Source organism: Callionymus lyra, chromosome 19 (assembly GCF_982586985.1).
Source record: "Callionymus lyra chromosome 19, fCalLyr1.hap1.1, whole genome shotgun sequence".
Lineage (NCBI taxonomy): Eukaryota > Metazoa > Chordata > Actinopteri > Syngnathiformes > Callionymidae > Callionymus > Callionymus lyra.
Window position 1 is genome coordinate 1,547,822 of NC_141836.1, and position 14,361 is coordinate 1,562,182.

The window sequence follows — 14,361 nt, forward strand, 5'->3', positions numbered from 1 at the left end:
TCAGCCGCCAGTGGCTCTTAACTGATGCCAGCACAGGCGGGCCCCGACACCCCGACACCCTGACCCCGCAGACCCTCCTCATCTGTGTGTGTCTCGTGAAAACACATCTTTGTTATTGAACGTGAGCTGATCGAGCTCGTGTTCAAAGACAGTCAATATTTCAAAGTGGTTCATAACTATTGATGATATTTAAAAACAACAACAACTTAAAACCAGTTATTATTCTAAACAAATCTCTCGAACCCTACACTCTGCTCCTATATCAGCACCTGTGAGACCTTTTTATGATCAATTTAATCGTTCAATAAATGTATCATAACCTGATCATAATCAAATAGTTTTGAACCTCAAGTTTCCAGCATCGCCCTCTAGCGACCATACATCGTCACTGCCTCGTGCGACTCCTAAGATCTCGCGATACTGCTTAGGGCCGGTCTCTCGCGCATGCGCCGTCTCGGGGTTGTACTAGTGTGAGAAGGGCACTGAAGGCCGAGACAAGGTGGAACCAGAACTCTACGAACATGCTGTCCAGGATCGCCTCAGTCTCCGGTACGTGTTGGCAAGACTTGTGTTTGTTTGTCGGTGTTTCCTGACGTGATGTGAGGCGAGACTTGACGCTTGACGTTGAACGCGTTGAAGGGTAAACTACAGGCCGCGCGTTGAATCTCACAATCGTGCCTTAAATCGACACATTATTATCTTTATCTCTCAAACGTTTCATGCTGGAGTCAAAACAAGCTTTTGTAAAGTGAGAAGTTTGACCCGAAGACATGTCTGACGGATAATTATGTAATAGTTTAGCATTAAAAGACTATAATCTGCTTTAGCTCTTGTTAGCTTAGCATCGATCAAACACTCATGTCCATCATTGACAGCTAGTATCTTCATATTTGTGTGTTTAAAAACCTTCAATACTATATAGTTTGGAATGCTTTAAGTTGTTTTTAAAGTTTTGCTAACATGCATTGAGTTAAAGCTGCAGTAATATCACTTGACATTACAATGACATTAGACTCAAAGTCCAGTTTGTTTATGTCTTTTAAATTAAAATGACAATATCTTTCACTTGTAACTTGAACTATTAGAACTACTCTTCTTTATGGGATGTATTAGTTGTTACCCATGTTTCTATAGATATTAAATATACCGTATACATGTTTAACTCGTTTTTTGTTTGTGTTTGCAGCAGGTGCTCTGAAGAGCAGTGGCTCTCTTGGAGCTGGGTAGGTCGTGTGTGTCCTTTTTGTGTATTTGTTTGTTTATAATGTCATAAGATTCATGGACTTTTGTTGTCATGTGATATAAATAATCTGACCTTGATTTCTAAACACCTTGATATAAGGTTAGGTAAATAAACGTAGTCCTGGAAATGTTTTCCATTGAGTGTAAACTATGTTTGTCGTCCACAGGTTGGTCCAGGCTTCCCACTCCCTTCACACGTCCTCTCAGAGTCTGGCTCCAGTGGCCCCTCTGCCTGAGAAAGGTGGAGCTGTTCGTCATGGAATCATCCCTGAGGAGTTCTTCCAGTTTTTGTATCCCAAAACTGGAGCTACAGGTCCGTGACATGAAGCGTGACCTAAACATTCCATGTTACTTTTTGACTGTGGAGCAACTTCTGACCCAAATCCTGCAGAATTTGATGAAATCATTTGATGAAAATGTTTTATTTGTAATGGTTCCTAATTGGCTTCATTCATTGAGTTGAATCTCTGTCACAAAGGCTGAGTTTATGGTTTAGCTTAAGTTGTCAAAACTTCTATAGAATCTGTTTCAACTAGTTTAATACTGTATTCTCCGGACTATAAGTGTCTCCGGAGCACAAGTCGCTCCAGACATAAAATGCATAATAAAGAAGGAAAAAACATATATAAGTCGCATTTTTAGGGGGAATTTATTTGATAAAATCCAAGAACAGACGTGATCTTGAAAGACAATTTAAAATAAAAATAGAGGCAACAACAGAATAATGTTACGTTACGTTACATGAACTGAGAACCTGGTATGTTAACATAACATATGAAGAGTTATTCAGAGAACTATAGCATAAATAACTAAGTTTACCAAACCATCCGTGTAACTCCAAATAACTCTTCATCCTCGTGTCACTTTTAAACGACTAACTAACTCCGGAGGTAGAAGATGCTTCCTCTTCTACGTGGAAATTGTCAACACATGCCTAGAGCGCCCTCTTGTGGTTTTGTGTGAAAATAACATGTGAAATGATATACCGCTAATAATGTGTTTAATAATTTCACACATAAGTCGCTCCAGAGTATAAGTCGCACCCGGACAAACTATGAAAAGAAACTGCCACTTAGAGTCCGGAAAATACGGTAGTTAAAGTTTAACTTGATAGTTTTTTCTCCCTGCGTCCACCAGGTCCGTACATGTTCGGCATCGGTCTCGCCACCTTTCTGATTTCCAAGGAATACTACATCATCAACCACGAGACCATCGCCGGCCTCACTATCGGCGCCATCCTCGTCTACGCCGTCAAGAAGTATGGAGCCGATGTCGCAGCTTATGCTGACAAACTGAACGCGGTGAGCTGGGATATGTTCAGTGTTAGTGTTGGACTGTTGTCACCGAGTGTGTTGTACTTGAACCGTGTTGTACGTGTTGACAGGATAAACTGGCCGCAGCCGAGTCGGCCAAGAGTCACGCCATGTCTCACTTCACTGACTCCATCGAGACGGAGAAGAAGGAGCAGTGGAGGGTTGAAGGACGCTCCATGCTTTTTGATGCCAAGAGGGTAAAATAGATCAACTTCACTTTAATGCGCGCGTGTCTGTGAGCGCGTGGTGGATATATAGTGATACTGTAACAAGTATATATGTGTAGTATTGTCCAGTACTTGACTCTGGTGTTGTGATAGTGTAGTAACAAGTATATATGTGTAGTATTGTCCAGTACTTGACTCTGGTGTTGTGATAGTGTAGTAACAAGTATATATGTGTAGTATTGTCCAGTACTTGACTCTGGTGTTGTGATAGTGTAGTAACAAATATATATGTGTAGTATTGTCCAGTACTTGACTCTGGTGTTGTGATAGTGTAGTAACAAGTTTATATGTGTAGTATTGTCCAGTACTTGACTCTGGTGTTGTGATAGTGTAGTAACAAATATATATGTGTAGTATTGTCCAGTACTTGACTCTGGTGTTGTGATAGTGTAGTAACAAGTATATATGTATAGTATTGTCCAGTACTTGACTCTGGTGTTGTGATAGTGTAGTAACAGGTATATATGTGTAGTATTGTCCAGTACTAGACTCTGGTGTTGTAGTATTTACAGACCACATGACTCTTGACGAAGCCGTAACTGATTTCGTCTGTTTTAAAACTAAAATATGTCCAAACATCAGCTTTAAAAGCTGCTGGACTCACTGTATCCTCTCGTCCTCAGCCATCATTCTTCCTTTAGTAGCGGAGGACATAACGACTATATATATATATATATATATATATACACACAGTATATTTACACACACACACACACTTAATAACCTCTTCTCTGGGTCGTGTCTGGAGCGTCTGTATCGTGGAGACCAACAAGTGTCTGCTCCTGCAGAACAACGTGGCGATGCTGCTGGAGACCAACTACAGGGAGCGACTCCACACGGTCAACCACGAGGTCAAGCGGCGCCTGGACTACCAGATCGCGCTGCAGAACCTCAAGCAGCAGATGGTGCAGCAGCACATGGTCAACTGGGTGGAGAAGAGTGTCGTGAGCAGCATCACTCCGCAGCAGGTGCGTGGTCCACGGCGCCTCCTGCTGGTGTCGTGACTAACTTCTGTCTTCGCTTCCACCAGGAGAAGGAAAGCATCGCCAAGTGCATCCTGGACCTGAAGGCGCTCGCCAAGACCGCCAAGGCTCAGGCGATATAAAGAGTCACCAACCGTTGTCCCTGGACCACCTATTGTTGTAGAATAAAATATTTCCTTAAAGTTTGTTTTGGTGGAAATAAATGCTTCTCTTATCTGACCTGCTGTGACCTCGTCGTTCTTGAATCGTCTCTTAATGGCTCGTGTTGTTGCATAACTTGTTCTTTGGATCTCTGGAGACTTTCCTCAACCTTTGGACGCAACTATCAGGAGAACTGCTGCGTTCCATAATGACTTTTACTACATTTCCTCGAATGAGCTGCCGGGCCGAACCCTGGCGAGCCCGGATCTGTGACGCTGCACTTTGACCCCAAGGAGTCCTGGAGCTGATCACAGGAATGACGACGGAGAGGTACGAGCGAATACTTCTCTCCATTAAAGATCCTTTTCATCAACACTTTTCATTTTCTAGCTCATAGATTTCCCAGGAAAACTCCAAGAGGTTTGTGATGTTTTTATATTCTTCAGAGGAACTGGTCGTTGAATCGTCAAACTATTGTATTTTAACTGATTTAAGGGAAGTTGATGTTTATGACACGACTGAGTTTCTTCGTAATTGCAAATAATCGACTGTCGTTTTGTGAGTTTGAAATAAAAATCTGGTGGAAAAATCAAAACGTTCGAATGGAAACGAGATGATGCTCCGAGTGAAACTTTATCACGAGTGTTTATGACGTATAGATCATAATGATCACAACATTTATATACAACATAAAAACTAACCACCTTTATTTACTTATTATAGTTAAACATTTGTGTTTAAGCCTTATATTGGATTTCTTTAATGTACAATTAATAGATTTCTGTGACAATAAAATGAATCCTAAACTTTAAATGCATGATTCAGAGAAAAGTTAAATAAAAGTATATTAATTATTATTTGTCATGATTAAAATAGTTTTTAATTTTTTCATTCACACGTTATTTTTTAGTTTAGTGTTTTTCTTAACAAGCTAATTAAATTCAACAAATCTTTTGTAAAGATTGATAAATAGCGGCAATAGAGGAAATAAAAAAAGAAATAACCAAAAATAACTAAATAATTAAGTTAAATAAGAGAATATTAAAGTTTACATTCATTCCTGATTTTCTTTGATGACTGATCGTTGTGGAAAATTGCTTCATAGTTTCCAGTCCACTAAGAATGTTGCCTGAGATGTTTCTTCTTCTAGTTTTTCATCAGTGACTCGCAGAGATGTCCAACGGGATGCCCTTCTCTTACGCCCCAAGGTCAGTCAAGGTTCTTCAGATCAGCTGTTGTTGCTGAAAACCTTTGGCTCGATCAGTGAGTGTTTGTGTTCAGGGGTCTTCGCCCGGACGACTCCAACATGCAGAGACGGAGCTTCCGTGACAACATGCGTTCGCCGTCGCCTCAGATCAACTCGTCCAGGCCCAGCGGAAGGAACATCTACAGTAGGTCTGAGGGTCCAGAGTGAGAGCTTCATGTTCTGACCCTTCATCTCAGTGCAGAGGAAGGAATACGGCGAAGCTCTGAACCGACAAGACACGAACTTCCACGTGAGAGCGGAGGTGAGTTGAGGGTGAACTCGCCACGAACTTTCCACCTTGACCCCTGCTCTCCCTCAGCACCTGTTCACCTGCGAGCTGGACGGTCAGGAGGTGAAGACGCTGGACGACTGTGTGGCCAAGCTCAAGAGGTTGGATGTCAAAGGTCGTCTGTGGCCTCAGGAGATGATCCTGGAGGTTCAAGGAGGGTCACTGCTGCTCAGCGACATCGAGACCAAAGTGAGCGAGTCTGGAAGATCTTTCAAGTCTTGAAATGATAGTTTAACTAGTTTCAAATTCTCTCTTAATCAGTTTCAAGTAATATTTGAACCGGTTGTAAATTATCTTTAAAATGTTTTAAATCACCTCAAAACATGTTTCAAATCATATTTAATCCAGTTCTAAATGACCTTTAAACCAGTTTGAAATAATATTTAATCCAGTTTTAAATCACCTAAAAACCAGTTTGAAATAATATTTAGTCTAGTTTTAAATAACCTTTAAACCAGTTTGTAATAATATTTAGTCCAGTTTTAAATCGCCTTTAAACCAGTTTGAAATAATATTTAATCCAGTTTTAAATCACCTCTAAACCAGTTTGAAATAATATTTAGTCTAGTTTTAAATAACCTTTAAACCAGTTTGAAATAATATTTAGTCCAGTTTTAAATAACCTTAAAACCAGTTTGAAATAATATTTAATCCAGTTTTAAATCACCTCTAAAGCAGTTTGAAATAATATTTAGTCTAGTTTTAAATAACCTTTAAACCAGTTTGAAATAATATTTAGTCCAGTTTTAAATCGCCTTTAAACCAGTTTGAAATAATATTTAATCCAGTTTTAAATCACCTTTAAACCAGTTTGAAATAATATTTAATCCAGTTTTAAATCACCTAAAAACCAGTTTGAAATAATATTTAGTCTAGTTTTAAATAACCTTTAAACCAGTTTGTAATAATATTTAGTCCAGTTTTAAATCGCCTTTAAACCAGTTTGAAATAATATTTAATCCAGTTTTAAATCACCTAAAAACCAGTTTGAAATAATATTTAGTCTAGTTTTAAATAACCTTTAAACCAGTTTGTAATAATATTTAGTCCAGTTTTAAATCGCCTTTAAACCAGTTTGAAATAATATTTAATCCAGTTTTAAATCACCTTTAAACCAGTTTGAAATAATATTTAATCCAGTTTTAAATCACCTAAAAACCAGTTTGAAATAATATTTAATCTAGTTTTAAATAACCTTTAAACCAGTTTGTAATAATATTTAGTCCAGTTTTAAATCGCCTTTAAACCAGTTTGAAATAATATTTAGTCTAGTTTTAAATAACCTTTAAACCAGTTTGAAATAATATTTAATCCAGTTTTAAATCACCTCTAAACCAGTTTGAAATAATATTTAGTCTAGTTTTAAATAACCTTTAAACCAGTTTGAAATAATATTTAGTCCAGTTTTAAATAACCTTAAAACCAGTTTGAAATAATATTTAATCCAGTTTTAAATCACCTCTAAAGCAGTTTGAAATAATATTTAGTCTAGTTTTAAATAACCTTTAAACCAGTTTGAAATAATATTTAGTCCAGTTTTAAATCGCCTTTAAACCAGTTTGAAATAATATTTAATCCAGTTTTAAATCACCTTTAAACCAGTTTGAAATAATATTTAATCCAGTTTTAAATCACCTAAAAACCAGTTTGAAATAATATTTAGTCTAGTTTTAAATAACCTTTAAACCAGTTTGTAATAATATTTAGTCCAGTTTTAAATCGCCTTTAAACCAGTTTGAAATAATATTTAATCCAGTTTTAAATCACCTAAAAACCAGTTTGAAATAATATTTAGTCTAGTTTTAAATAACCTTTAAACCAGTTTGTAATAATATTTAGTCCAGTTTTAAATCGCCTTTAAACCAGTTTGAAATAATATTTAATCCAGTTTTAAATCACCTTTAAACCAGTTTGAAATAATATTTAATCCAGTTTTAAATCACCTAAAAACCAGTTTGAAATAATATTTAATCTAGTTTTAAATAACCTTTAAACCAGTTTGTAATAATATTTAGTCCAGTTTTAAATCGCCTTTAAACCAGTTTGAAATAATATTTAGTCTAGTTTTAAATAACCTTTAAACCAGTTTGAAATAATATTTAGTCCAGTTTTAAATAACCTTTAAACCAGTTTGTAATAATATTTAGTCTAGTTTTAAATAACCTTTAAACCAGTTTGTAATAATATTTAGTCCAGTTTTAAATCGCCTTTAAACAAGTTTGAAATAATATTTAATCCAGTTTTAAATCACCTAAAAACTAGTTTGAAATAATATTTAGTCTAGTTTTAAATAACCTTTAAACCAGTTTGTAATAATATTTAGTCCAGTTTTAAATCGCCTTTAAACCAGTTTGTAATAATATTTAGTCCAGTTTTAAATCGCCTTTAAACCAGTTTGAAATAATATTTAGTCTAGTTTTAAATAACCTTTAAACCAGTTTGAAATAATATTTAGTCCAGTTTTAAATCACCTTTAAACCAGTTTGAAATAATATTTAATCCAGTATAAAATCACCTCTAAACCTCTTTTAAGCAGTTTCAAATGCTCTTTTGGTTGAAATTAATCATTCAAACATGATTCATTGTAAGTTTATGTACAGTCACTTACATTGTCTATCATTTTAAATCCTCATTTGCAGCTGCTCTCCTCAGATTAAGACACAAACAAACCACTAAAACCTCTTCACTTCAACTCGAGTAAAACTAAAACAAAGTGAAAAAAACAAAATAAAAACACGTATTAATGTCTCGAGGTGTCATGTTAGAGGAAATCTGGTATTTCTAGGACTTGATGAGTTAAACTAGATAAGAACTTGAGTCAGAGTATCTGGGAGAGGTTGTTGATAAAAGTCATAACACTTTATGACCCGAAGGACTTGACTCATCCGTGCATATCATGACTCTGAAGCACAAGCTTCTGTCCACTCACTCGTCGTTTGTGCGTCTTTTGTGCGTCTTTTGTGCGTCTTTTGTGCGTCTTTTGTGCGTCAGTCTGAGCTGGAGTCGCTGCCTCTGACGTCCGTCCAGCAGACCAAAGCCGTGCTGGACAGCTGCGCCTACAACTCTCTGCTGACCGTCACCGTGAAGGACCGCAACAGTCGCTTCCCACAAGTCTACATCTTCCAGTGCGAGGAGGTCGGGGTGAGTCGCCATGGCAACGGACTTGTAGTCTTAGAAAGGAGGATCATTTAATTCCCGTTAAATTAATAAACCCTCATTTTACCCTCGTGTTATCTCAGGGTCAAGGCGAAGAAAGAAGTTTTGTATCCATTGTAATCAGGGGCAACACAAGGCATACCTCAAAAACATTTGTTTTCAGGCCTTCAGGTCACCTTGACCCTGAGATAACACGTGTCCAGATCATTTCTAGGCCGTTGAAGACAAAAATGTCTTTCATGGTTGAAGAAGTATCTGATCTGATGGTTGAAGGTCAACAAAGTGGTTTCTCTCCAGGCCGAGCTCCTGAAGAACGACCTTGACAAGATCCTGCAGACGCTCGGCGACGAGGAGCCGCTCAGACCAGCTCCAGACATCAGGTGAGTCCAGGTGATCCAGGACCTGCCGGCAGCTGAGACCTCCATGTTTCAGGCGGGATCTGGAGAACATCATCAGCCATCACGCCTCAGCCCAGCGCTGGTCCCCGACCCCCCAACCCCTGGACCCCCAACCCCTGGACCCCCCTCCTCCGTGGGACTACAGAGACGAAGGTGAGTCTGAGTCGACGAGTCGTGTCGTGACGGTCACTCGTGAATCGTCTCCTCCAGATGTCTTCACGCTCCCACGAGCTCGGACCCAACAAGAATATCGCGTGAGCCACCACGACGAGCCCTGGGGGTCAGAGGTCAGGCCGCCGCAGGAGAAGGTGGACCTGGCCCGAAACACGGTAAGTCCTTCTTACGTGAAGCCTGAAGTGACCTTCAGGGTGACATGTTGACGTGTCTTCATCAGAGCATCATCAACCACGTCCTGGACGACATGGAGATCTTCATGAACAAACTTCTTCCTGCCATGCAGTCTGAGGCAGCCAAAGGGAAGGAGAAGAAGAAGCTGAACGGGATCAGGAAGAGCAAGAAGAAACGTATTTAAATTGAATGATCGTTGTAACGAGTGATTGACGGGTGTCTGGCGGGTGATTGACGGGTGACTGACGGGTGACTGACGGGTGACTGACGGGTGACTGGCGGGTGACTGGCGGTTGACTGACGGGTGACTGACGGGTGACTGGCGGGTGACTGGCGGGTGACTGACGGGTGACTGGCGGGTGACTGGCGGGTGACTGGCGGTTGACTGACGGGTGACTGACGGGTGACTGACGGGTGACTGGCGGGTGACTGGCGGGTGACTGACGGGTGACTGGCGGGTGACTGACGGGTGACTGGCGGGTGACTGGCGGGTGACTGGCGGTTGACTGACGGGTGACTGACGGGTGACTGACGGGTGACTGGCGGGTGACTGGCGGATGACTGGCGGTTGACTGGCGGGGTGACTGGCGGTTGACTGACGGGTGACTGACGGGTGACTGACGGGTGACTGGCGGGTGACTGGCGGGTGACTGGCGGGTGACTGACGGGTGACTGGCGGGTGACTGGCGGGTGACTGACGGGTGACTGGCGGGTGACTGGCGGTTGACTGACGGGTGACTGACGGGTGACTGACGGGTGACTGGCGGGTGACTGACGGGTGACTGGCGGTTGACTGGCGGGGTGACTGGCGGGTGACTGGCGGGTGACTGACGGGTGACTGGCGGGTGACTGGCGGGTGACTGGCGGGTGACTGACGGATGATTGACAGGTGTCTCCATCAGCTCGCAGCCTCCCCCCGGCGCAAGAGTACAAGTCGTGTCTGCAGAAAGTCAAGTACGGATTAAACGTTCTGGTGAGTTTCTCACACACTTCCTGGAACTTCTCAGTCTGAAGATCCTTCATGTCTCAGGGTGAACTGGAGGGAACTCTGGAAAATCCCAGCGTCCCTGAATACATCCACATCATCTTCAAACTCTTGGCAATGGTGAGTTTACTGACCAGCGATGAAGGGATGAACCAACGGAAGGGTTTGAGCTGATGACGAGTGGGATGGATGGATATGAATAGATGAATATGTGGATAAATAGATCAATAATCAATTAATTAATGGATTAAATGACAAACGATTGATGGATACATGAATTAATGGAATTAAAGGATAGATAAATGGATGAATGGATTAATAGATGGATGGATACGCGAAATAATGGATTAATGAACAAATGGATGGATTAATACATGTATTAATGGATTTATTTACAGTATGTGTTATGGATGGATGGATGGATTAATGGATGGATGGATGGATGGATTAATGGATGGATGGATGGATGGATTAATGGATGGATGGATGGATGGATTAATAGATGGATGGATTAATAGATGGATGGATGGATGGATTAATAGATGGATGGATGGATGGATTAATAGATGGATTAATAGATGGATGGATGGATGGATGGATTAATAGATAGATGGATGGATGGATTAATAGATGGATGGATGGATGGATTAATAGATGGATGGATGGATGGATTAATAGATGGATGGACGGATGGATTAATAGATGGATTAATAGATGGATGGATGGATGGATTAATAGATGGATGGATGGATGTAGTGATAAATTCATGGATGAAAGGATGGATGAGTTTTGTTAGCTTCACTGAAGGAAAATGCTTTTTGTGAACCAGTTATTTGTGGGTTCATGAAGTGATCTGATGATGAAGGGATGAACAGAAAGAAGGATGATTAATTGATCAAAGTCATCTCCTGTGAAATGTGTCCAGATGTTGCCAAACTATCCTCGAGTGATTCCTTCCATCATCCTCGCCCCCGTGCTGACCGAGAAGATCCTGGATCTGCTCAGAGACGTCGTCACTCCAGAGGAGAAGCAGCTCTGGGAGTCTCTGGGCGACGCCTGGGCCTATCCCAGGTACCACCTCCTCCTCCTCTTCATCCTCCTCTTCATCCTCCTCTTCTTCCTCCTCTTCCTCCTCCTCCTCTTCATCCTTCTCCTCTTCATCCTCCTCCTCTTCATCCTCCTCTTCTTCATCCTCCTCTTCCTCCTCCTCCTCTTCATCCTTCTCCTCCTCCTCCTCCTCCTCCTCTTCATCCTTCTCCTCTTCATCCTCCTCTTCATCCTCCTCTTCCTCCTCCTCCTCTTCATCCTCCTCTTCTTCCTCCTCCTCTTCATCATCCTCTTCCTCCTCCTCCTCTTCATCCTCCTCTTCTTCCTCCTCTTCCTCCTCCTCCTCTTCATCCTCCTCTTCCTCCTCCTCCTCTTCATCCTCCTCTTCTTCCTCCTCCTCTTCATCCTCCTCTTCCTCCTCTTCCTCCTCCTCTTCCTCCTCCTCTTCATCCTTCTCCTCTTCATCCTCCTCCTCTTCATCCTCCTCTTCCTCCTCCTCCTCTTCATCCTCCTCTTCCTCCTCCTCCTCTTCATCCTCCTCTTCTTCCTCCTCCTCTTCATCCTTCTCCTCTTCATCCTCCTCTTCCTCCTCCTCCTCTTCATCCTCCTCTTCTTCCTCCTCCTCTTCATCCTCCTCTTCCTCCTCATCCTCTTCTTCCTCCTCCTCTTCTTCCTCCTCTACTTAATCCTCCTCTTTATCCTCCTCTTCTTCATCCTCCTCCTCCTCTTCCTCCTCCTCCTCTTCATCCTCCTCTTCTTCCTCCTCTTCTTCATCCTCCTCTTCCTCCTCCTCCTCTTCTTCCTCCTCCTCTTCTTCCTCCTCTACTTAATCCTCCTCTTCATCCTCCTCTTCTTCATCCTCCTCCTCCTCCTCCTCTTCCTCCTCCTCTTCATCCTCCTCCTCTTCCTCCTCACAGGTCGGCCTGGCAGGGCACCGAAATCCCTCCATACGTCCCAGTGTTCTACGACGGCTGGCAGCCTCCCGCCCCAACGTCCAGCACCGGCTCTCATCCGTCCAGGAGCCGCAGACCCCCCGACAGTCAGGTGACAGGAAGTCCTCGGATGGTCAGACCCATGCAGCAGGACCAGGTCAGCATCTCCACACTCGTCTGATGACAAACACTCAAATTCTGTCTCTCCTGAAGATGGACGCTCCTCGCTGGAGTCCCTCTCCTCCCCGGTCAGTATCAACCCTCAGCGTCGCCCCGAACCCAAACTCACGATGTCACTTCCAGCGCCTCGGAGCCGCCGCTGTTCATGCTCGTGATCTACGACTTCATGGCGAGGAACAACCAGGAGCTGAGCGTCCTGAAGGGAGAGGCGGTGGAGGTGAGGAGCTCTGACCCCCCTCGCCCCGGCTAGATGCTCATTGACCTTTGACCTCAGGTGGTCCAGAAGTCCCGGCAGTGGTGGCGGGTTCGTAACAACCGTGGCGAGGAAGGAAACGTCCCTCAGAAGGTCCTGGAGCCGATGGACGCCGGCTTTCCTGCGCTGGACGCGGTGAGACGAAGGTTCATGTGTCGTCGCAACCAAACCGCAACTTGTCGTCCCTCAGAGACACGCCCGAGAGGTCGTGACCTTGGACACGCGGGCTTCCCCGGCAGAGGTCAAAGCCTGGCTGCAGTCCAAGGGCTTCTCCAGAATGTGAGCGTGGAAGTTGAGAAGCGTGTTTTGGATCATGACGACCACCTCTCGCCACAGAACCATCAGCAGTCTGGGGGTCCTGCCGGGGCGCAGCCTGCTGGGGATGAGCCAGAGGGACGTCCTGGCCGTGTGTCCAGAAGAAGGAGCCAGAGTTTTCTTCGAGCTTCAGGCGGTCAAGTCTTCAGTGGGGGTCAGTCGTCACGTGGTTTAGAGCGTCTCAACAGACGATGAAACAGCGACCTCTGGTGGCGTAAAACTGATATGCTCAGGTCAATGGTCCATCAAGTTCCTTTTGTCGTTATTTTGCTCATGAAGCTCGTTTTTTGATTACATTTAGGAATCATGAAACTTTTCATGGACAGATATTCCAAGTGTACCAAGTGTGTATCTGTACTGGATGCAATGTTTTACCCCATACTGTCCTCAGTTGTTTAAAAAAAAGAGTAAAAGTTGAGAAAATGCAAAGTTAATTAACTTTTTGGTACAAAAGTAACTTGAGAAGAACGTAACTGATTTTTTCAAGTCAAAACTTTTACTTTGACTCTCAACCAAATCACAGTTGAGAACCATGGCCTCAGACTTGTAGAGTCATCTTTGTTCATGATTGATTGTGATGCTGATCAGGAAACTAAGGATGAGTTAAAAAATCATGTTTCTCCTCCACAGCGTTCCGGTGAGTCGTTCTACGACGGACGCTACTGAACCTTCAGAGAACTTGAGTGACAGCTGTCGTCGTCATCAGACGTGTTGTGACATCACCAGAGATGCAGTCGATTCAAATGTTTAATCTTTAATTGTGTCAAAGTAACAAAAATAAAGTGATCAACGCGACTGACACTATTTCTTGTTTATCCTTTTTGTTGTTGACTGATAAATATGTTTAAACATGATTATAATATTGAAATGAATTCACGTATAATGTGTAGATGATCAAATGTCTAAATAAACAAACGTGTGAATATATGGAAAAACGTTGAAATAAGTAAATGACTGACTTTTGACTCATTTTTTCTTCTTTTTGTCTTTTAATTTTCATCAATGGTAGTTTTCAAATTGAGTTTGTGCCGAACGTCAACATCCAATAATACATTTAAAAAAAATGAAATAACAAAATAATTAAATGTACAAATAACAAAAACGGATTAATAACGATTACACAGAAATAGCTCAGTTCTTAGAGACAGAAGATCAGAAGTCTTTATGTATTTATTTCGACATTATTTTAAATATTTATTAAAAACAATAATATTGTGTATTGCAGACTGATCTATTCTCCGATAAAATAAATAAATTCATACATTTTTATGTAACATTAACTTATGTATTTATAGTATTTTTTAAC

General features: G+C 41.9%; 2 protein-coding genes across 2 annotated transcripts; both read left to right on the forward strand.

The window, feature by feature from the left end:
• Positions 1-441: 441 nt before the first annotated feature.
• atp5pb (ATP synthase peripheral stalk-membrane subunit b) lies at positions 442-3,984 on the forward strand. The gene is made up of 7 exons (XM_087781142.1): positions 442-549; positions 1,187-1,223; positions 1,410-1,555; positions 2,380-2,543; positions 2,627-2,752; positions 3,571-3,750; positions 3,813-3,984. The coding sequence occupies exons 1-7, from the start codon at positions 522-524 to the stop codon at positions 3,885-3,887; spliced, it is 756 nt and encodes a 251-aa protein (XP_087637268.1). The 5' UTR covers positions 442-521; the 3' UTR covers positions 3,888-3,984.
• A 1,095-nt stretch (positions 3,985-5,079) lies between these two features.
• On the forward strand, positions 5,080-13,767 carry eps8l3b (EPS8 signaling adaptor L3b). Its single transcript, XM_087781455.1, has 19 exons — positions 5,080-5,114; positions 5,188-5,297; positions 5,350-5,414; positions 5,472-5,630; positions 8,433-8,582; positions 8,895-8,977; positions 9,030-9,148; positions 9,206-9,324; positions 9,390-9,461; positions 10,233-10,316; positions 10,374-10,448; positions 11,254-11,399; positions 12,293-12,464; positions 12,521-12,555; positions 12,611-12,704; positions 12,762-12,875; positions 12,931-13,019; positions 13,077-13,209; positions 13,686-13,767. The coding sequence occupies exons 1-19, from the start codon at positions 5,080-5,082 to the stop codon at positions 13,719-13,721; spliced, it is 1,890 nt and encodes a 629-aa protein (XP_087637581.1). The 3' UTR covers positions 13,722-13,767.
• The last annotated feature ends 594 nt before the right edge of the window (positions 13,768-14,361 follow it).